Here is a 24,348-nt window from a genome sequence, read left to right as displayed (position 1 = left end):
GTCTGGCAGCTAAGAGACACACTTGCAAAGCATTATTCATATTTCATGGACGTTTCGAATCACTGGCTTGTTTTGTTTGGCCTTGCCAGATGACTGTGTTTCTCGATTGGCTAAGCATTGAAAAGAGCGGCAACAGAATTTTATAAAGCATACCAGCTGTCAAAAGATTTAGATGCAGGGTGCACAGTTAGCCTTTATAAACCGCAGTTCAAGGTCTCTTCGTTTTTTGACATAGTCGTTTAACCTGTCTTTGACCCTGTTGTAGCCTATTTCTCTCCTTCCATTACTCAGCAGATCTGTTCTATCATGCCTTATAGGTAGTCGCTGATATTAAATCATGTCCTTGTTATACTGCGAACTTCAAAATGGCTTTGTGTTTTATTGAGAGTGATTTGTCTCTTTTTAGCTCTTATTAAAAACTCTTGCACTGAAAGATTTCTGTAGAGTTGGGAGGAGACTTTTCATGTCCGGTTAAAAACGGTATTAATCATTTGGGTCAAGTTTCCACCCTATAGTGAGTAATAAGCGTCAGTGATGTTATTTGGGCTGCAGGAATCTGGCTAAAATCAGAATAACAATGTTTTTTGCTTAAAATTAAGATTTTAAAATCAAGACTGTTTTCTCACAATTCTGTAGATGTGAAATAAATGTTAATTGGGGGGCTATTTTTATTGTTATTTCTCAAACATATGGTAAAACAACAATTACAATAATATTTCTAATGTTGAATTATTGTGTTTGAGACGTATGCTTGTCATTTGTCATTGACATTATTAGACCATTTTTTTTTCACTTTACATAGGCTAGAGTAGTTATACTGACCCAGTAAACATTTATTCTCGCGCACAACACTTTGTGTTTGCTATGAAAGTAAAAACATCAAATGCTTGTCGTAATCATAACTCTAAATTGTGATGGTCGTTTAAATTATGTGCATGCTTTTGGTTTCACTTTTCACTGAAGAGTATGCCCAGGTCATGGCTGCCGTCACTTTGAGTTTAATTTGCAACAAACTGATCGCTATTTACAACTTTATTACCTGTTATTCACAGCCTATACAGGTTCTGTTCTCTAAAGTAGATATACAGCGTGTCCTCTCGATAGTAAACAAACAGTGCGTCAGGTCGTGTGATTTAGCGGCCACCACGAAATGTCATTACATTGACAGAAATTACATTTTTGGGTTAACTATACCTTATAAATACAGAATTTGACACTTTTTACATCATTTGGAGGTAATAATTTTGCTAAACAATGTATGTAAAAAAATGTGAAGACTTGTGCGACCGCCTTTATGCTTCTGTCCTGACCTTGAAAATATAATTTGCTAAAATCACAAAAAAGCTGAATTAAGATCGTGTGTAGGGTCAAATCGAGGTTGCGAGTTTTTTTCCCGATAAATCATGCAGCCCTAGATGTTATTATAAAATGATATTCAGTTTTATTGTAATAATCGGTTAATCTGTCAATTTATATGAATAAAAAGTTGGGGCGTTAAGTAATTGACAAATAAATATATGCACAATGTTTTATAAATGAATCAGATAAAAAGGTAGGTGTTATTTATTGTTATTTTTTTAATTTCATTTCGCAGTTAGGAATGTGCATTATTAATGATGATGATATTTGGGAAATTGTTGATAGTATTAATTGGATAGATTTTTTTGGTGCATGGACTCTAAATGCTTTTTTCTTGCAAAGCAAGGGGCATACTTGACTTCAACTCTTACATTTTACCAAAATAAAAAGTTTGTTCTGAAGGATATTCAGACATACCACATCTGCCATGTTTTCGCTGTCATGTGACCCTCGTATCATCTGTGTTGCTTCACTTCTATTCACAAATTCTCTTCTGTTTCCTCTTGCAACACTTTAGAAGTAGTAAGCTTTCTTTCATTTAATTTATGAATTTAGACATTACTTTGCTCACATATTGTTTTCTTTATAATATTTGCGTTGACATACTTTGCGTTGGACGCTTTTTTAAATCAGTGGCTAGGTTCAGGGTTTAATAAAAATGTTAGTTGTTAAACCTCTTTTTTAATTCATTGATGTAACAGCGTATCAGTCTGTAAATAGTTGTATAAGATTTTAAACAGTACTTCTGTTTTGTTACTTCGTTCATGGTGTGAACTGGAAAACCCTGAGATTTGATGAGGATGGGCTGTGAATGTGTCCAGGGACATAGACTGTCATGTCCAGATCATGCATTGAAAAAAAAAATGTGTATCTTTCTTTCAGGCACGAAGTGCTGAAATTCCAGAGCTGAGCTCTGAGCCGCTCATGCGCTCCTGCAGCAGCACCGCCAGTATGAAGGTGAAGAATGTCAAAAAGTAAGTGTCATGCTTTCACACACTCACAGTTACAAAGACTCCTGCTGAATTCAGTTCATAATGGCAATACTTATTTTATATGTATGGCCTAGACTTCATTTTATAGTGAATATTGAGCTTGATTTTTTATTTATTTTTTTATTGATGTTTTTAGGCTGTCATTCACCAAGGGCCATTTTCCAAAGTTAGCTGAATGTGCCCACTTCCACTATGAAAACGTTGATTTTGGAACAATACAGGTAAGATCTTAATCTCTAAATAGCAGTGAGCTTTCTCTAAGCACAGAGTGGGTTCCAGAGACTGGACTTGAAAGGGAAAGTGCTGAAAATGAGGCACAAGGGAGATTAACATCTGATGTGCATGCATGTCCGTGTCCAGAGGTGTGCAGATAACACCATAGTGCCACAGCTGGGAGAGGAACAGCAGCGTTTCTCTAATGTGAGGCTCAAGGGGATTGAAACCGAGGATCAGCGTGATTGAACATCCCTCTCAATCTTTCCACTGCAGTAGCATTCATTCAGTCAATTTCCTCTGCTATGGCTGGGCATTAACAATGGCAACTACTTCACTATACAATGCACATCTCAGGGCATATGTCACGATTAAGCCGTGATTCATGGCTATATCATAATTGGATCTCAATGACGAAGTCTCTGCATGACAGTGAGAAAGTGTGCTGTCTGTCTTTCTCTTCAGTTTAGAGTTTGCAATTATCTCGACAGAATACTTCTAAATGCAGACAATTATGTTAATGAATGCATCATAACATTACAGCACTTTATACATATACACATTTACATAAACTTGTTAAAACGTCTTATGAAGTTGGTCAGCATTTTTTAAGTGATTTTCATGAGAGTTGACAGCCCGAATTTAGTTCCAAAAGATTTCTTCCCGCCTAACTGCTAGGTGGTGGCTATGTTTTTGCAGCTGGCTCCTTGTTACTGTGGTGATTTTACTATAGTAAATCCAATGTTATTTAAAAGCAACCAGTTTAAATGGATGATTTGAGCTTTGTGACATGGCTGGATATCTTGCTGTGACTTGTCATATCAGGGTGTGTACACTATGGTCATTTGAGATGGACATGATTGGCAATGAAACTCAGGCAAACTGCGGCATAAAAATAATGCTTATTTGTTTGTTAGAAGCCCAGTGTGTTACAACACTGCCAGCAGCTTGAGCCTTTGATACAAGACAGCAAGGATCCATGCTTTCCTGCATACCAAATATTGACCCTGACGTTTGAATGTCACAGCAGAAATCAAGACTCCTCAGACCAGGCAGACCTTTTTCTGGTCTTCTGACCTCGAAATTTGTTGAACCTGAGTGAACTGTATATTTTGAGTTTTTCCGTTCTTAGCTGACAGAAGTGGCACAGAGGGAGGTCTTCATCTGCTGCATAGTAGCTCATCTGCTTTGAGCTTTCACAGGATGGTTTAATACCTAGTGAATATATGAGTGTCCTTTGCCTTTCTATCTACTGACCCAGTCTTGTTATTTTCTTCTGACCTCTGGTATCAACAAGGCATTTTCGCCCACTACTAAAAGGATTTCTTTTCTCTTTTTCCTTTCATTCTCTGTAGATTTTAGAAAGGTTTGTGCATGACAATCCTGCTACATCAGCAGCAGCTTTTGAGCAGTTTCTCAAGCTATTTTATCTGGCACCAACAGCCAAAGTCAGTTCAAAGTCACTCAAATCATATTTTTTTCTGCATCCTGCTCCTCTCTTTGAACAGATCATCTTATATTTACGTGTCTAAATTCATTGATCATAGTTACATTTAACAATGACAGTACAATTTAAAGTTGTTTAACAACTACTTAGAAATGCACCAAAGTGTTGCTTCATTTATATCATTTCAATTGCTAGCATTATGGGATATCTTCTGAACTGTTTGCTTAAACCACTTAATTCTCCTCTGATTAATACTTAGAGGAACTACACTTAAAACTGTGCACAAATAATCCATAAATGTTAATCTATAAATGTAGTTTACAAATTCATAGTAAATTGTTAGGCTTTTGCTGTTTTCTTGAGTTATTAGCAGGGGTGCAACATGAACTGCAAGTGAGAGAGGAAATAAAAGACACAAGCATAAGGTAAAATGAGATGCTCAAGACATAATCTTTAATGATATCTATTAAAAATAATTACAGAGGCTTTTGATATAAGAATAAGAGGCGATCATAATCTAAATACATAGGCCTATTTTCTGTCGAGCTATCGATTTAAGGTAGCCTGCAAAACGAAAGAAAAAAAAAAGTCAGTTCTTAAAAATCAGTTCTCAGTGTTTTTGTTTTGTAATGTAAGTTTGTAATTTAAGTGAAAAATATCTATGTCAGGACTATTTATTTTTACATTTTATTTAGTTTATTCTTTATTTTCTATGCTGTTGGAAACACTGCAGGGGTTCTGCTGTTAATATGTTTGCATGTTAAAAATAAATCCAGTATTTTAAAATGTAATATTTGATGTGTCAGACACAAAATACATGCGTTTTAATTAAATAATAATTCAATACTAATCTGACCAGTTAACCATTAGTAATCTGTTAACTAGTGGCGGTTGTCGGTTGGCAAAATTAACCGAAATGAGCGTCCCTAGTTCAGTATAAGATGTGTTGTTAAAAAATAAAGGACCATGTCAAATAAAAATAGAGAAAAAAAAAACTATACAAGCAAAAGCATCATAATAAATTAAAGCAAATAAACATGCAAATGTTTTTCAGTTTTTCACCATGTAAAATTACTTTTCAGGTACAGAAAATGAATTATATAATCAATATATAACACTGCATACTGTATATAATATTCACAGTATAAATTAGATAAAGGTTCAACATTGAGTTATAGCTGTTCAGTCTAGAGAAGAGCAGCGAGTAATTTCATTATCATTTGCTGTTTAATTAATATTAAAAACACAGACAGCAGGAATAAGATGTTCTCACTTTAATACAATCACAGATGCAGCACTATGATAAAGTTACAGACAACACAATTTCTCAAATGCTTACATTTTAAGCAATAGCCAAATGAATACTCAAGTAAGGCACGTTGCCATAATTATTTGTCATAATTGAGTTTCTGTTGAGAAGCATGACTTGCAGGCATACATTCTAAAATTACAGAGTCAGTTCAGAGAGTAATTAACAAAATGATGATAAGGCAAAACACAACTTGAAATTTAAATGCAAAATCAAAAAAACTAAATACACTACCAGACAGAAGCATTGTCGCATATACAAGTTTTACAATAATAATAATAGATCAAATCAATAGTAATAATCAAGTAAAAAATAATAAATCAATAATAACTTGACTTGTAGTGGATCAAATGGTGTCAGAAGTGGCTTTTATGCAAAGGCTATATTTAAAGGCAAAGGCTTTTTGATTTTGCTTGTTTTACCAAAATAAAGTATAATCATACCTTGATTTTTAATGATTTAATTTGGACGGTAAGGTCTGATTTTGCATAGACAAAAGTCTTGTCACTTAAGAAATGCACAATATAAAATATAAAGTCATTGTGCAGTGGAAAAAGAATTTATATTGTGTATGACTCCCATGAGCTTGGAGGACTGCATCCATACATCTCTGTAATGACTCTAATAACATATTAATAAAGTTATCTGGAATTAAAAAGAAAGGGTTCTTGCACAACTTCAGCCTTCATTATAATTCTTTGGATTTGTCTTAAATACCTCTTCCTTCATCTTACCCTAAACATGCTCAGTAATGTTCATGTCTGGGCTGGCCAATCCTGGAGCCTCTTGACCTTCTTTGCTTTTAGGAACTTTGATGTGGCGGCTGAAGAATGAGAAGGAGCGCTATCCAGCTGAAGAAATTGCCCTCTCCTGTGCTTTGTAATGTAATGGGCAGCACAAATGTCTTGATACCTCAGGCTGTTGATGTTGCTATCCTCTTTGCAGATCTCTCACATGCCCCCATGCTGAATGTCACCTCAAACCAAGATTTTTCCTTCACCAGACTTGACTGATTTCTATGAAAATCTTGAGTCCATGTGGGTCCCAATAGGTCTTCTGCAGTATTTGTGATAATTGGGATGCAGTTCAACAAATAATTTGCTGGTAAAATCTACCTACTGCCTCTTTTCTAAATGATCAACTTGAAGTTATTATTTGTTGTTCTTACAACTGAGATCAACGACAAGACTTGTCAGATAGTGTATTGAACTGTGAAAGTCATACTGAAAATTATATTGAGTATTGTGCCGGGTTTCTCCATAAGGACAAACTGAGATGTCATTTCAAACTTATCTAAGTTTTTTAAACTAATCTAACTACTAATATTTTCTCCAAAAATGTACAGGAAACATGTCTAACCTATCACCATCAGTTTGCAGAAAGGGATGTTTGTGTTATGAAGCATATGACTTGTTGTATAATAAATGACTCATGAACCATATGACTAGTGTCCCTTGAGAAAAAGGGTGGGAACCACTGACTTAGAGGAGCTTGACAGCTTAGGTCATCACTGTACTTTCAGTCTGAGGCAGTAATAGAACTCCAGACTCTGAACAAGATTAGAAAGCATTCACAGAACACACATTCAAACCTTAAAAAACACTGCACACAGAACCAGAAATAAAAGCACTATTTTTGACTTGACTTCATCTGAAGACATGATGCTCATGATGTTAGACATAAAAAAAAAGAAAGAAACCCGATGCATTGATGCTTTTGTATGTAATGCCGAGAGTACCAGTTCCTGCTGGTGATATTTATCGTTTGAAGAAGGAAAGAAAACTTTACTTATCTGCACTTCAGACTAGATGAATAGATTCAGCTTCTTCACAGTGCCTTTCAGAATTGCTGTTCCCTTTCACATATTTTACATTTCTCATTATAAACTGTATCAAGGCTCTGTGAAAGCCTAAAAGGATTGGTGGGAATGCTGAATAGCGCCTTGTTGTGTTGGGACAGGAGGTGGGGTGGTGCGACAGTGTCGGAGATCCCTGTGCCTCTGTGTTTGGGATTAAGGGTATAATGGAGCGCTCAGAGAATGAGAAAATAGATTGGCATGGTGTCGAGGGCCAGACAATTGGGAGGGAATGAAGCAGTGGTTTCTTCAGGAGGCCTGCACGGTGAATAGTAATCCTGCTTTTGGAAGGAATTGCCCTGGGAAAGCCGAAATATGAGACAGCTATTTCACATTCACGCAGTGGAGCGTTGACATTTCAGTGTTACTGTTTATAGATGATTGTATAAAGCGTTATGTAGATGCGCAGCAGGTTGTAGCTCACAATGGCGTCCAGTAGAGGGCAGCAGCTTCTTTTTTTCCCCACCCGTGCAGCATGGTACCATGGCGACAATGAAGAACATCAATAATTCTCTTTACACTGCTGCATAATCATGGTTTATGCACAAAACACAACTAAATCCGGAAAAGTCCTTTACTGCCTTGAACGAGCGAGCTTGTGGTTGCACGACAGCTGCTAGAACGGATACATCAGCCATGTTTGCTGTGTTCCTACCAGAGCCCTGCTTGTCATCCTTGCGCTGGTGATTTATGAATGGTTTGTAATTACAGGCAGATCACTAACTGATACTCCCAAAAGAGCAGCAAAAATGACTGGGTTTCCTCTGCTTTTAGAAATGACTACAGAAAAACACAAAATTTTTGCTGAATGCATTACTGTGGACTTAATTTTATCTTAAGAATGCACAATTTATTATTTGTTTGTATGTGGTGATGTTAAAATCTCACCTAGGCTGGATTTATTTGGTCAAGAATGTTCTAAAAAAAGTGACATTTTCTAATATAATTGCAATTTCCAGTCACCATTTACAATTTTGTCATAAAATGGAATTATCTGTATGGTGGAATGTCACTGATACAACAAATTATTGTTTAATAAATCAAAAGGAACACAGTGTGCTAGGGCTGGACGATATTGCAAAATAAATAAATAAATAAAATATCACGATATCATGGTTCATATCATTCGATATAAATAATTATTGAATATTTTTTTAACAATCCATTGACGAATATTAGGATTTTTGTTTATTTATTTAACAACTTTATTATAATTTACCAACATTACTAAGGCAAATAGTTTAAATAGTCAAAAACAAAAATATATTTACTAAGGCAAATGGTTTTAATAGTCAAGAAAAAAAATATTGTAGTCAAAAATTGTAATATATTTACTAAGACAAGTTTTAATAGTCAAAAGCAAAAATATTAAAGTCAAAAACAAAATATATTTACTAAGGCAAATAGTTTTAATAGTCAAAAACAGAAAATATATTTACTAAGGCAAATAGTTTTAATAGTCAAAAACAGAAATATTATAGACAAAAATCTAAATATATTTACTAAGGCAAATAGTTTTAATAGTCAAAAACAAAAATATTATAGTCAAAATATCGACAAAACTTGGCAATGGTGTTCGGCCAATAAATATCAATACAGATTTTATGCCAAGCCCTAACTAGGGCTGCACAATATATCATTTTAACATCAATACCGTAATGTGATCATTCACAACAGTCACCTTGCAAGTAAACGCAATGTTGAGTCTGGATTATAATTGATCATTTCCACGTGTTTTTGAGGTCTTTGTCTGTATGAGGATTTTATTTTAGCATTCAGGTATAATAAATTGTACTGCGTGTAACTTTAATATCGATGGAAAGTTTAAATTATTTACACAACGAAAACTATAGGGCGTTATTTTACATTTGATTATTCAATTGCTGTATACTGTGGAAAAAAATAAAACGCTGTTTATATCAGTTGTAACTTTTCCTTTATTGTATTTATGTATGTTTTTATCCATCCAATCCTAATCTAACCTAATATTGTTAATTCTTTCTAAATGGAGACAGTCAAGTCATCTGGTGAAATTGGATTCTTATCGCAATATATGGTGCAGAAAAGCAAGATATTGCAATGTTCCATTTTTTTCAATATTGTGCAGCCCTACTGTGTACATCTATTCAGGTTATAAAATTTCTAGTTTTTATCAGCGTTGGTCAGATTATTATTTTTTTATCTCAGTGAAGTCTCTTAATTTTTCAGTTTGTACTATTTTTGATGTGGTGGCCTGTTTAGCTGTACCGCTGAAGCTTCATTTTCCACAGTGCTTACATTGAGCAATAATTGCTCACGTGGCTTTGACACTTTTTGCCTGTAGTGTCATTCATTGATTTCATTTCTGTTGCACTGTTGTAAATTGGTCATGTGACATTGCTTTTAGCAATATGTGGTTTAGATTTTCCTAAATTTCCTTTGTGTTCGTGTGTGTACTGTATCTGTGTTGTTTCCTGCACGACTTGTGTTGCATGACATTTAACTATTGTGGTTTGAACCTCCGGAGGTGACTTTGCTTTTGACGTCTTAATTGTGTTGTTGGATACGGTGGCCAATTGTCTGTTGGTTCATGCTTGCACACAATGGAGGGCTTGTCTGCTGAAGCCTTTCATGACTGTTGCTCAGCTCTGTGCCACAGCCGTGTGGTAACTGGCACCGTCCACTTACCAAAGCCAGACAAAAGCACCACTTGGGTTTAATTACAGATATGTCTTAAGTTCAACGGCTGCTGAAAAAGCACAGCTCTGAAATCTGTGTATAGACAACACGTGTATGTACTGCTAATGTTTTGAGAGAATAGTTTCCAAAAGCACCCCTCCCTGCTGGTCAACGTGCGCGGGCAGTGGCCGTGTTTTTAGTGTGCCAATGTCCCTTCCCCCATTTTCTGCTCCAGGCTCATATAGCTACTCGGTATACTTTGTGGATATATGACCCCTCGACCTAGAGCTTTCGTTGGGTCAGCCTGTGCCAGGAAATGTGCTCAATGCCCAGCATTCGGCACGGTCTATCATGCTGCCCTTTATAATGTGAGCTTGCTTGTCCCAAATTGGTTTCACTGGCTCCTGATTTAGAATATTAAAGTATTTTACAGGTACGTGCAGCATGACATTGTTGGATTTCTTATAGCTGGGACTGCATTATTATCTATATTGCCCATCATCTGATGTTGTTTATATAAGGGTAATGGGTATGCATTTGTGCATGGCTATCAGTGCATTTCACAGGTATTAAATATACCCACTGTGGTAACCGGATTGAAACACACATAAATTATACATATTATACATAAAAAAAACTACATGCAACAAACAAAACAACTATATTTTGATTTATTTTGACATTTTATACACCTTTTCTTTCAATGGGTTATAGTTAATAAAAAAGGCTTTTGAGAAATTCACTATGGCTCTTACTTGTATGCTACTTAGGAGCCATGTGCACCCACTGACAGGTAAAGGCTGCTCTCTTTCACTAAAGTTGCTTTATTGACATGACATATGGTACAGTATTGCCAAAGCATTTTAGATATGTAGAAACTATGCAATATACTAGGATAAATTAATAAAATATACAGCAAATGAGAAATAAATAAAAAAAAATTATTATTTAAATAAGGTAAATTAGTTGATTAGCCATTTCTAATTGTGTACAAATATTTTGCAGCCAGTGTGTTGTTCTTTCCGAGTATATAGTAAAGTTTAGTTATTTATTAATTGATTAATCATTTAATGTTTCTCTCGCGTCTGTGCGCACGCAGTCAGTGTGAGTGTTGGTGGTTCTCGCACACAGAACCAGCAGTAGGAAACGTGCAGAGTGAGAGAACATTTTTCCACTGGTTAATCATTAGCAATTGTTTGGCTTTTTTGTGCAAATACAAAAAAAAAAAAAGATGATTATAACTGTATTATTCATGTGTCACCACCAAATATATTTCGGCAGCCGTTAATATACCTGGATGGCCTTCCCAATTAAAGTCTATGTGTGGGAAACACTGACTAATTCTCAATTTCATTTGATTCAGATTATAAAATCTGCATTTTAAAATTTATAAAATCTGTTTTGTTGACAAAGTGTTGCTCATCATGTGAAGCATGTCTGCCGTATAATAACTATAAATATATAATAAGCTTTCTTTAATTCAACAGTAAGGAAACTTATATTTTGTTTTATTATGAATTAAAAGAATGAATATCTTTTTGGTTGTCTTTAAGACATTCTGACAAATCGGCACACATATACCAATTTATTGAATTTTTTTTTTGCTGTTTGTAAAATATATATGTTGACGTTACTAAAATATATAAGCTTGTAGGGATGTGGAAATAACACCGTCAATACAATAGTTAAGATTTACTACAATAAAGTCATTCAATGTCTAATTTAAATTCAATCCCTTATTTTGCTGAGAAAGCAAAAGTTATCATTTTAATACAGTTATCCATAGATCACACTTTAAAAGTATTATTTAAAAAAAGTGATTTTGGTTTTTGGCCCAGAAATATTATTTGAGCACATAACTGATTTTGATGCTGTGATGCTGATATAGCCAGCATTGTAAAATATTTATTTTAGCTTTTTATTTATTAATGCAAAACATTTTATCTATGCAAAAATTTTAATATGTTAGTAAATCTGTTATCATTAAATGGGGTATGTGCACACAGACTTTAAGTTTCTGTCAGCCAGCCTCAGGGCTTCCGGTAAATTGTCATCCCATACAAAATTGCTTTTTTAAAGATCTGATTTTTATAAAAAACTGCATTTATCACTACCTGGCTAAGATGCGATATAAAGTGGGTATCAGACCAAACAAGAAGCACTGCATTAAATACTATTTTTGTGCACCATGTCTTTAAAATATGGAAATTAATTTTACATCAGTATTTTCAATGGAGTTGTTACTCTAGCCTGCTATTGACGGTGCCTGTGTTTAAACAGTCTTTTGTCTCTTTTTACGCTTTAACAACCAAATGGATACTTAAGTCTATTTAACCGATTATATTTGAATTGCATTACAACATTAATGCTGTAAAAGGAACCTTATGAAATCAAAAATATTCACATAGTTCATCATTGGCTGAAAAATATATTCATATAGCCTATTTTTAGTAATTATCAGTCATAATTTGAATATTGTGGATTTCTGCTTTTTAGGGTTAAAACCACTCTATCCTGAAAGAAACCTGGTCATACTAATTAGGTTAACTGTCCAAACTGTGCAAGTCTGTCAGTTAGAAACCAAGATGGTCTTAAAAGTCCAACTTGGGGGTGTGTTTCCCAAACAATGTTCTTTTTGGGAAAAGACTGATGTAATGATGAGTGTTTCCCAAAACCATAGCTGCTTTGTCACCCATCCATTGTTTGAACCACATTAGTTATAATGTAAAATGTTCATAATGACGCTTTAAACGGGTGGGAGTAACTACTTTAGAGAAAAACCCCATAATTATTTGTGCAAATTATATTGTTTTACACACACATGCATTTAAAAAAAGTTCAAAAAAGTCTTGATTAAAAACATGCACTCGTTTTCCATATTAAGTAAAATATATGTAATCCGCACATATAGGGCTTTTGTTTCCTATAGGTTACAAATATCATTGAGAATATGCCATATTCTATCTAAAACATAAAATCACTTTGTAACACGTATTCTAATCCCATATTTAAATCATACAAATTGTTAATGGCTGTAATTTACTGTCGGCTATTTATTAAGAAATGAAAAAATCCTACTTAATAATAATAATAATAATTATTATTATTTTATTAATATTAAGTAGGATCTTGTTTATTTATTACAATTTTACACATTCAAGTCACTGCAGAAATGTTCTAACCAACAGACCCATGTCATAGGCCTACAGTACAGATACATTTCTTAATCAATAACCAACTATAAATTAAAACCATTAACGTATGCTGTATATTTGTTTTTACAAGGTTTGGAGACGTAAAGTAAATTCTGTTTTTAAATAATAGGTCACCTATGGCTTTCATCATGAGCCACGGCTGCGTTCAAAATGGCATAAATGTTTTCAAAGTGGGCTGTGACGGAGCGCAATTCTAAGCATAAAGATCGCCAACACTGACCTGTACAAATAGTTTGAAACCAAATTACACCTAAGAGAGATGACTTTATTGTTTTTTTTTAATCATTCCAAATTTAAATCTCGGAAAGTTCTAAATGAATAGGGCATAGGGCGATAACTGGAAATTGAACACAACCAGGAACTATGCTTCTAACTACAGCTTAAGAGGTGTAGTTGCAAGCGTACAAGTTTGCGACACAGTTTGCAAATGTTCGTTGAAACTATGGATTAAGGAAACACCAAATCAACAAACTATGTTTGTAATACCACAACTTGCAGAAATGCACACCTGGCTGGTAAACCAGTGGATCAACCAGATAAAAAACTTCACACATGGCATGTAAAACCAACCAGCTAATAATAAAAAAAAACTTTTCTTTCATTTTAAATGTTATCACCAGGATCCATCAATCATGTTGTACTTTTCAAATATGTGGTCTCAACCCCATCTCAAGCTATTTGAGTTACCATCCATTCCACAGCCTATTATTATGTACCCTCTGTGTCTCTAGCAATCCATCTTCAAATATTTTAGTTGTTTATATTGCCTGTGGAGAAAGTCAAATGCTCTTACCCCTCAGCTGGCCCACATGACACATTTATTCCTGAGCTATTAGGCAGCCTGGAGCAGAGAGAGAGCAAGCCTTTAACCCACAGGTCAAATGGGCCAGTATGGCTCCTGTCACTGTTCAGCCATCACATTGACACAGGCACTTGAACATGCCCTCCATGTAAATCTGAAGTGGAGTCACGTAGTGCAACCGCAAGTCCAGAGCACGACACTCTTTATCAAATCAGCTAGTTTAATAAGGAGTGGGTGGTAGTTGTGTTTGCCACTAAAGGGCTTTTGAATGAACGGAATACTAAAACAAAGACACTTTCTCTTTCCTTTCCTTTGCCCCTTTGTTCTCTTTCTTACACACTCTCTCCTTGTTTTTTTTTATTCCCACCACAGACAATGAACGCTTGGATTCTCTTCCTGATTTTGGACCAATCAGCTGTTTATTTTTAGGCCAATATTGATGTGTTGATCAGCACCATATGGTGCTAATGGGCAAGATATAGGAAATAGCATCTGCTTTGTTAACATTGCTCTCAAGATTTATGAGGTAGAGGAAATATTTTGTTTAATTCTACCTCCTAGATGATGGAGTATCTATATTTTGGGTTCCAACATCAAGCTAATCTGTTCCAGGAGTTAATTTCCACTGATGAATACTCCATCAGTTCAGTTCTTTATTGTTTTATTCATGGCTTTTATTCCAGTTCCTTCAGTGTCTGTTTGTAGACACGAATTCAAAAGTACTCTCTGGTGTTTTATTACCTCTACAAGCTACAACAATGCATGCTGGCACACCTTGGCCTTTCTTGTTTAATGGTAAATATGTTGCTTGGCACATTGTGATTTTGTCTTCCAATAGTGCGCTGGGAAATAGGCTAAACCAGTGGTTCTCAAACTGTGGTACTTGTACCACTAGTGATACGCAGGCTTCCTTCTAGTAGTACGCGGAGGAAACACTGAAAAATTAAAGTACACTTTTAACCCTTTGAAGCATACAATAACACCGATGTGATCAGTAAATTGATTTTAATAGGCTAAATCTTTTTATTTTATTTTCAATTATCTAATGTTTATGTATCCTTTCATTTGAAGCTAATTTCCTCTCTATATTTGTTATGGTTGTTGGGGGGTGTATCCCATATTTTCATATCCCAATATCCCAATAGTTTAATCACTTGCTTTTCTGACACACAAAGCCTACTCTAACGAGCAGTGAGCACATCTAATTTCTAATTTAAATATGTAAATCTAATTAATTTAAAATACAAGTTAATGTTTAGATTTCAAAAATATACAAATAAGCCATATATACATGCAACATATATTTCAAAACTTTTTTATATATATATGAATGTGATAACATATAGTCTATATTTATGAGGTCCAAGGAACATTACCAGATTTTGATACATGGGCTACTTTATGATAATACTTTACATTTTAGTACAGCAGTTTTCTTTTTACTAATTAACTTTTAAAAGCACAATTTAAAATTTAAAATTGACGTTTTATTTTTATTTATGTTTAAAGTGGCTGACAATAATAAATATTCATGCTGTAGCTGCTTAATTAGGCCTATTATGCTACTGTGTTTCAATACTAGTCATTATGGTGGTTCTTGGAGAGACAATTTTTTTCTGAGGTGGTACTTGGTGAAAACAATTAAGAACCACCAACCGTTTCTTGAAGTGTTCAATTTGAAGCATAACTGTTCATCTCTATAAAACCTTGAGGTACATGGCGAAAGTTACCAACTAGTCATTACTGTATATGCCACCTCAATAATAGAAATCTATACAAGTTAACCTAAATCTCAGTTATTTCTGAATGAAACCTTTAAATGATAATAATGAAATAGCATTAAAATATCGTCACCGGTGGGAGGCTTGCTTTACTGTCCCACCAGTGATGATATACAGCCATATCGCAACTGTTTGATGGCATATGCTTATAAAAAAGAAAATCAAACATGAAGAGTGTAAAAACCCTTTTTTTTATGAGGAACTACTTTTGTCCGCCATTCATTCACATCTGACGTCAGAACAGCAGAAACCGTTGCTACTTCATAAACATCACTTTAGAGCTAGTATTTGAATGATTCTCTAATTTCTAAAGTAATGACGAAACAGGTGATTTTGCTCACATTTTAAGATTATAAGGCTGAACATCATGAAATGCCATCAGTCTAGAGATGTTTCCCAGTATTTCTCTGTTACAATCGGGAGATCACAATGATTAACCCTGAAAAAGCCAAAGCAAAGCAAAAACTACCAGACTATGGCATAAAACATGGGTTAATTAATCTAAGGTCTTATCATGTGGTCTCTGTCGCCATCTTGTGGCAGAACGTCAATCGTCTTTGCTTTGCTCAGTATGACAAGCTGATGAATGGTATCTCTGAAATCGTAAATATTTGAAATAGGCACTATCCTTATGAATAAATTGTGTAGTTGCAATCTAAACAACTAAATTCTCACCTAACAAAGCATTTAAGTACATTATGTTGTCCGACAGCTGCAATATTTGTCAAACTGTAGTGAGTATTGATCTGCTGTCACTATGAGTGGAGTAATACAGAAGAGCGAGGAGGCTGAACGAGTGCTATATCCGCACTATTGAATTTAAGGTTAAATTGTGAAAACTGACTTATTTAATGAATGAATCTGATTTATGATCAGTTTAATTTGATAAATAATAGTTGTAATGAATAAATGAGGGGAAAACTTAAATACGAGCTGTACATGTACAATATTTAATCATTAAAATGAACATTAAATATGCAAAGCATTTCAAATAGTTTACTGTAGTTTATTGTTTAACAATTGGCCATACTAAAAAACTAATTTTGCACAGCTCAATTAATTGTTTAATGTTTTCGGAAGTATTTCTTTTACTGATAATGGCTTAGTTTGTAGTGTGTAGTAAGCTGTAAACCCTGCATAAAGACCCTGCGAATTGAAAAACAGCTTGTGACATTCAATATTTGGCAAGCTCGCTTGTTGTGAGATCTTGCATTAAAACATTGCTTTTCATGCAAGCTGTGCTTTCTGCACTTGTTTACCATGTTTGTAAAACAGTTGCCAATTCAGCAATGTGCTCGCACAAACCCCAAGGAGTCATGCACAATCGTGGCACATTGTCCCATGTGGCCTCCCCCTTTTTCCATCAGAGCATCTCACACCGCAGTGTGCATATATGTCCAGCCGTGTGTGTATGTGTGGTCACATAAATCATGCCGGTCTGTTGACCCCATGGATGCTTGTTAATGACAAAATGCCTCAGCTGGTCTTGTAGCGTAGAGATATCAGGAGGAAATGGCCTGTGAAATAGTCCTTGGAGGAGGGGAACTTGACTGACCTGCCAATCTTCCTCTGCCCTCTATTCATAAGCAATGCTGAATCAGGAATCAAACTGCTCTTTAAAGAGATGGCAATCTCTGAAGACGGCCTTTTAATGAAGATCTTGTCTGTAGATCATCGGGCTAGCTCATTAATCTATTCTAGCATTGCAGGAGCAGCTTGTAAATAGCTTTTGAGCAGTTTCTTCCTCTCTGCGGAAATGCTGGCTCCATACAAACAAAATGTGTGTTTGGCCAAGCCTCACGCTGTTGTAACTGTGTCCTGCGATGTGCTGTTCTGACAGCCACTGCTCTTGTACCGCGGTAGACCTTGTTTGAGGAAAGCATGCCGCAAGATCTCTTTGGGATGTTTACTAGCTGCTGAGCTGGCTTTGTTATCGATCTGTGCAGTACAATGTGTCTTCAGTGTGCAAGCACCTTTTGTTTATCAGGGCTTATCTGACGAATTAGCCTAAAACATTAGCAGTGCAGGATTTGTCTAGATAGTGTCTAAAGTGGTTTTGTACATGTTCAGGATTTGTTTTTTCATGCCTGCTGCTCTTTGTGGCAATTAAAAAAAATCTAATTACTTTCCAACAAACAATTTTGTGTTTAATAGTCGTCTAATAGACATCTAAATGTCAACAGCTTGGCTAAAACAAGGCTAAACTTGGGCTGTCCGTGAAAATCTAATAGACATCTAAGAACAGCCCAAAACTAGACTAGTCGCCAAATAGACCGATTAGACAGACTTTTTATGTGTAGTCATTCATTTCTGTTTATTTGATGACTAGTCTAGCTTTGGCCTATTCTTAGATGTCTCTTAGGTTTTCACTGACAGCCCAAATTTAGCCTTGTTTTAGCTAAGATGACTATGTTTAGACGTCTATTAGACATCTTTAAAAAACATAAAATGCTTGCTGGGTTCTCTTGTGATTGACACTAAGTTTTGGGATTTAGGTAATGGGATATCATTTGTTTCAGAGATATGCCAAACACAAAGGCTTACAGATCCTGTCTTTTTCTTAAGTAAAATATACTTAAGATGTTCAGAAAACAACTAAATTCAGGGGTCATGGGATTCATGTTTAAAAGTTAGACTTATTTTATATTTGGCAACCTGTTATAGACGCGAAAGCTGTCAGCTTAGCCGGCTTGTTAATCAGGCATTGATGGAAATAAAGAATAGGATTATGAAATACAATGGTCAAGATGTTCTGAATTTAAGCTTAATGTTTTTTTTTAAATACTGATGTATTGTACAGCAAAAGCACAGCACAGTGATTTAATGATCCAGTGCCAAAATACAAAAATCTTATATTCTACAGTACCATTCAAAAGATGTATTAAAGGAATTCAAAATGACAGTAAAGACTTTTAAATTGTCCAAATCATTTGTGTATTTTACATTTATCATTCATTTATTTTCTTTCGGCTTAGTCCCTTTTTTCATCAGGGGTCGCCAGAGAGGAATGAACTGCCAGCTTATCTATCATATGTTTTACACAGCGCAGTATCGGGAAACACCCATACACACTCATTCACACACATACACTACGACCAAATTAATTTATTCAATTCACCTATAGTGCGTGCCTTTGGACTTGTGGGGGAAACCGGAGCACCCGGAAGAAACCCACCCCAACGCAGGGAGAACATTAAACTCTACACAGAAATGCCAACTGACCCAGCTAGGACTCGAACCAGCGACCTTCTTGCTGTGAGGTGACAGTGCTAACCACTGATACACCGTCTCACCCCTTTACAGTTATTAAAGAATCATTAATGCAAAATTAAACACATCCTTGTAATGTTCAGAGCTTATTATTGTGATGATTAGAGACTTTAACTACTTTCTCACCTGCTGTTTTGTTGGGAGTTTATTTCATTATTGAGAGGAAAAAATGCAGCAGAGATTTACACATTGGTTTAAACATCATTCTCAGCAGACAGATGGATGTTCTTTTACTGTATATAGATGCAAAGGTATTCATAACTGCTTTTTACTTCTAAGCAAAGTATGAATGATGCCATGAGCATAATAGGGTTATGAATTATTGTTTGTTAAATTGACACAAATTCAAGCTCTTTTCAGTTCACTTAATAGCAGCTAATAATGGTGCCCATTAATAGCAACTTCTCCTGGAAAACTAAGTGCAACTCCTTTAAATATATACAGTTGAAGTCAGAATTATTAGCCCACCTTTGAATTTTTTTCTCTTTTTCTAAATATTTCCCAAATTATGTTTAACTGAGCAAAGAATATTTCACAGTATCTCTGATAATATTTTTTTCTTCTGGAGAATGTCTTGTGTGTTTTATTTCAACTAGAATAAAAGCAGTTTTTAGTTTTTTTAAACACCATTTCTAAGGTCAAAATTAATAGCCCCTTTATGCTAATTTTTGTTTCGTTAGTCTACAAAACAAATAATTCAGGGGCCTAATAATTCTGATTTCAGCTGTATATTAAAACAGGAAACAGTGTTTTAAAAATTTAAGAATATTTATTAGTTTACTGTTTTTGCTAATAATTTTTACTGTTGGTGAATTTTTTTTTACATACTTAAAGTTTTAAACTGTAGTGTGTTTATATATGAAAATAAAAACTATTTACCAAGAATTTCAAGGAGAATATTTTTTATTATTATTTTTTATTAGAAAGTTGTTTTACATGTCTTCTAGTTTTAGTTTTACCCTCTATTGTGTGTTTTCATCTTTTCCTTTTTACTCTCCCATTCACTTTAAACCCTGTCAAAGTTACCTTTCATGGTTATGTCATTCTCAGAGATCCCACTGTATGTGGATTCCTCCTCTGCAATGAAACAATGAAGCACTCCACTATTTGCCTGTGGGCACATGCACTCAAAAACACAACTACTCTGCAGCCCGATAAAAATACAGCTCGTTCCAACCCCCTTAGGTTAGAGAGCGTGTGGGAAGACCACTTTATATGCACAGACCTGCTCTTACCTCCGCAGTCCTGCCCCATCAACAGCAGAGATATTTCAGCCACCTTTTACATTTACAAATACATTTATGTGTATTTGTTTATGTTATCAGTCTAGACTGTAAAATGTACTTGTGAAAAATAATACGTTTCATTTTCTTCACCACAGTGACTTTATTTTCCTTGAATGTCCTCTCAGAACGTGATTTGTGGAATTGCATAAGGATTTACCCTGGCAAAACTGGCAAGATGCCCAGCCACTGTTCAGGCAAATCTGGATGAACTAGGTCACTATTGGATTATAATTTTATAAGTGTAGCTGTTAAGAGAGAGTCTTGTTTTAATGTGTGATGAAGAGGATAAGGCTGTTTCCTGGTCCATAGGTCATGTTTGCCCCTATGATCAACAAACCTGTTTTTTCCTGATCATGATTTGTGCCAGTCGAGTAATTTTTTTAAAACAATTTTTTTCTCTTTTTTTTTCTTTTTGGAATGTTTTGCACTTGCTATGAAATGTCATGTTTTGCTTCAGTAAATTAAAACTAAAAATAGTAAATGGTTGCAAACTGATATCAGTCACAAGGCATTTATTGCTGAGATGATTTGACTCCAAATGTACCAAGAAAGAATGATATACTTGTGTTCCTTTACGGTTAAACATGACCAGATATTTTTCTTAGCAAAACATTGGAATTAAACATAGCTGTTTAACATAATAATTAATATATATATAATAACTTTTTATTGCACAAAAACTACTGATTATGTATAATAACAGTCAACTGTTACTATCTAATAACAATTGTGTTGAAATTTGTTGAAAGCATTTTATTTGTTACAAAATTACTTTAAAAGGCACCTATTTTACCCTTTTCAAGATTTAAGAGAAGTCTTTTGTGTCTCCAAAATGTGTCTGAAAAGTTTCAGCTCAAAACACCCATCAGTTTAATTATTGTAAATTTCAGAACATTGTAATTGTCTGCTCTAAGCACTATGTAGCTGTTTTTGTTGCCTGTGCTTCTAATGGTAGTTCTCCCCGTCTGCCGTTCCGACATGCCTGTCAGAGTGTGCCTAAATCTCCACCTGGGCTGCGTCAAATAAACAGCACAGTGACAGACACGAAGGAAGCAGATCTCATGACGTTTGTGAGAAATACTACTGTAAGAACTTTCCCAATGATATATGATGTGTTTGTTGTGGAGTTGCAACGATGAGTCACACACACAATGTTGTTACAAAGCTTACGCACAAACACACTAACTTAACTTTGCACTGTTTTTGCATGCAAATTTGACAGGATACAGGTTAATATCCACTGTGGACACAATCTACTTTCACACAGTCCTTTCCAAACAGTTTACAAAAGATGATTTTCATCATTGATGCCCTTTAATGTCAGCTCATGACTCTTGAAAGGGGATGAATTTAAAAATATTATCTTTGTAATCTTGCAAATTCGGTGTATACATGATACTTTTGAGCTTTGTTGCAAGTCACAGATGCAGAACCTGCTGTTTTGCTAAGAGTTTAGCATACTGACGGTTTGTGTATTTAAATGTGACAGTTTTTATTTACTTAATAATAATAATAGCTATCACAATATTGACATGTATATGTCGATGTTAATGTAAAAAATAAATGCTACAGAATAAATCAATCTCACTCATTAATACTAATTATGTCCCATCCATAGTGCATTCCTCTCGGTTTTTTGGAATGTGCTTTTCCACACTTAGCCTCTAGATTTAAGGAACTGGATGTTTGAGGGTGTTAAATCTTCTGTTGGAATGTGTCCACCCCAAATATTGCTCTTCTACTGCTGATCCAGACACATTAGTGAGGAATTTATAATCATACAACTTGGCATCTCTTTATTCAGTGGGATCGCAATTCTGTCCCTTTAAAGGTCATTGCTTTGCAACCTTGCCAGTTCTTTCTCAGTAGAAAGATTAGTTTGTTAACTTGCATTATGTGTTTCTAATCTTGCTGGAACTCATTCAATGTCAGCAAATGGCAAATCATGTGTCATAGATTTAGGCCATGGCATTTTTAAACTCATCCCAACTTTTTAGCTGAAGTCCCTAAGCTCACGTATTTGTTTTGGTCTGCACAGCTTTCATGAAATCATCCAAACAACTCATACCAGCCAACCTCTCTCCCCAAACTCACACGTACAAACTGAGGCAGCCATGTGTTTCTGAGCGAGTGGGACTCCAGGGAATGATTTCTCATTTCTGCAGGTCGAATAGCAGGACTCTTGGATCTATCTTGCGTTCCGTGTGGTTGGCTGCAGCGTTTTCACAACACTCCTCTTGGAAAATCTTTATAATCACCCTCAGATGTGCTGTGATGGCACAAGTGATGTCATTTGGAGTGACCCTCTGCTTTTCTCTGTCACCTCCACTGATTTACAGCTGAAAGGTGTTTACTTAAGTATCTATGTTGTTTTTTTTCCGCTTTTATCACAATCACTGACTTAAGCAATGTCTTAACTTTAGAATCCAGGAGATCTCACAAGGGAGGCATCTGAGCATCAAGGGCCAAGTGTCTTTCTCTGGAGTTGTCAGTAGATCTTAAGATAAGTCAGTTTAGGCTTTGACAAATTAATAGGGACAATACCATATATTAAAGGGCCATGAAACCCCCTTGTTTCAGCAGGGTTTATACACACCTCTACTTTGGAAAAAGTTAGGAAAGTGGGTGTGTCCAGCTCTGTTTAGGGGGAGTGTCGGAGGAGGGAAAGAGGGAAAGTCCGTAAAAATTTGCATAAAATGGGAGTGGTTTGAGCACGTGCTGATTTTCACAGAGGCAAAACAAACACACAGACGCAGAGGAGAAAGACAGTGACTGTGTTTACGTGGACATCAGTAATCGAATTATTTGCCAAATTATTAAATGGTGGACTTTAACGGCAGTTTGGCTCTTTCATTCAGGAATTTCATTTATGCCCCTCGTGGGAGAAAAAAAAAAACCTCAGCATTTCTCTGTAACTTAGATGCACTCAGTAGATTGCGTCAGAAAGCCCTATGTGTTATTCCTGTCACAAAATGCGGCGAAAATACTACACAACGGTAAGTTTGATTGTGGTGCTTACGTTTACACTCGGAGAGCAGCATTTACAGCAGATTTTTAGTTCATAATATTGTAGTGATATTAACGTACAGTAAACCCTGTTAACTTAGAAATCATTCGACTAAAGTCTGTCTTTAAACACTGAAAAAGTACTCCTGACAACACAAACTTACTTTGCCTCTGAATAAACAAACAAAGACCTCTAATCGCTTACTTATCAAATCTGTAGAGATAGGACAATCAACACCAACTGGAGCTGCATCTTTATTAAAAAGAGACGAAAGACAAATCCGGATTTCACCTTTTCCAGATGAGAAAAGCTCTCGGGTAAAAAAATGTATTTCTGTCGCTTGTCGCATGCACTGTAATCCACGTGTGAGTCCAGCTCGGCTCTCATAGAGGGAAAATAAAAACAAACCCTTCACTGCAGCAAATTAGAAAAGTAACACTGACGACCCGTATCTCCAAACAATTCTTGTTCTCCCGCTTGACAACACAATGTGGCGTCTCTCTGGCGTTTGAACATTGTAATAGGTCTTCGAAGCTATCATGCATAGTAATGAAGTTGCACCACATACACATTAGAGCACGCTGATTGGTTTGAACCAAGTCTTACTCATGAATGAATGCAGCACACTCCAATAAGTCATAAGGTACTCGCCGGTACAGACGTCCAGTCTACACGCTGGAATGCACGCTAAGATCTCATGGCCATGACGCAGCTTCAAAAATTTGTTTCGAACCGGAAGTATGAATTTGCTCGAAATAACGCAAAAACAATTTTTTTTTTACTTTTTTGTGAAATATATGTGTTCTAAAAGTGTTTGTAGCAGTGTGGGCCACATATACAACTGTCAACAACTCAAAAATTGTGTTTTGGTGTTTTGTGACACTTTAACTTCAATCATTTCAGGAATTTAACAATATATTTTTTTAGAGCAGTGTGTTTTTTCAATGGCAATTTTCATTTCTACAGTCATTCGTTTATTTATTTGTTTATTAAAATTGGATTATTTGAACAAAGCAATTTAAATTAATTTTAATTTTAATTAATTTAATCATTCAAAATCTATAATGTATGCAGTTTAAAGAAAGTGATTCACCTCTTAAAGTAAAGTCCTATTTTGGGGTTTCCGCCTGGATTTTGCATGCCCAAATTTAAAA

General features: G+C 35.3%; 1 protein-coding gene across 16 annotated transcripts in view; it reads left to right on the top strand.

Annotated features, from left to right (window-relative positions):
* arhgap32b (Rho GTPase activating protein 32b) overlaps window positions 1-24,348 on the top strand; it is a 138,815-nt gene that overhangs the window by 62,470 nt on the left and 51,997 nt on the right. For all 16 annotated transcript variants that reach the window (XM_087301311.1, XM_087301306.1, XM_087301301.1 and 13 more), the window contains 2 exons: window positions 2,242-2,333; window positions 2,488-2,572. In XM_087301311.1, coding sequence (XP_087157437.1) covers window positions 2,242-2,333; window positions 2,488-2,572 — 177 coding nt within the window. The remainder of the gene's footprint in view (window positions 1-2,241; window positions 2,334-2,487; window positions 2,573-24,348) is intronic.

The sequence above is a fragment of the Danio rerio genome, chromosome 21, assembly GCF_052040795.2.
Source record: "Danio rerio strain M-AB ecotype USA chromosome 21, GRCz13ab, whole genome shotgun sequence".
Lineage (NCBI taxonomy): Eukaryota > Metazoa > Chordata > Actinopteri > Cypriniformes > Danionidae > Danio > Danio rerio.
Note: the sequence above shows the minus strand (reverse complement) of the source record. Positions and strands in the feature narration are given on the sequence as shown.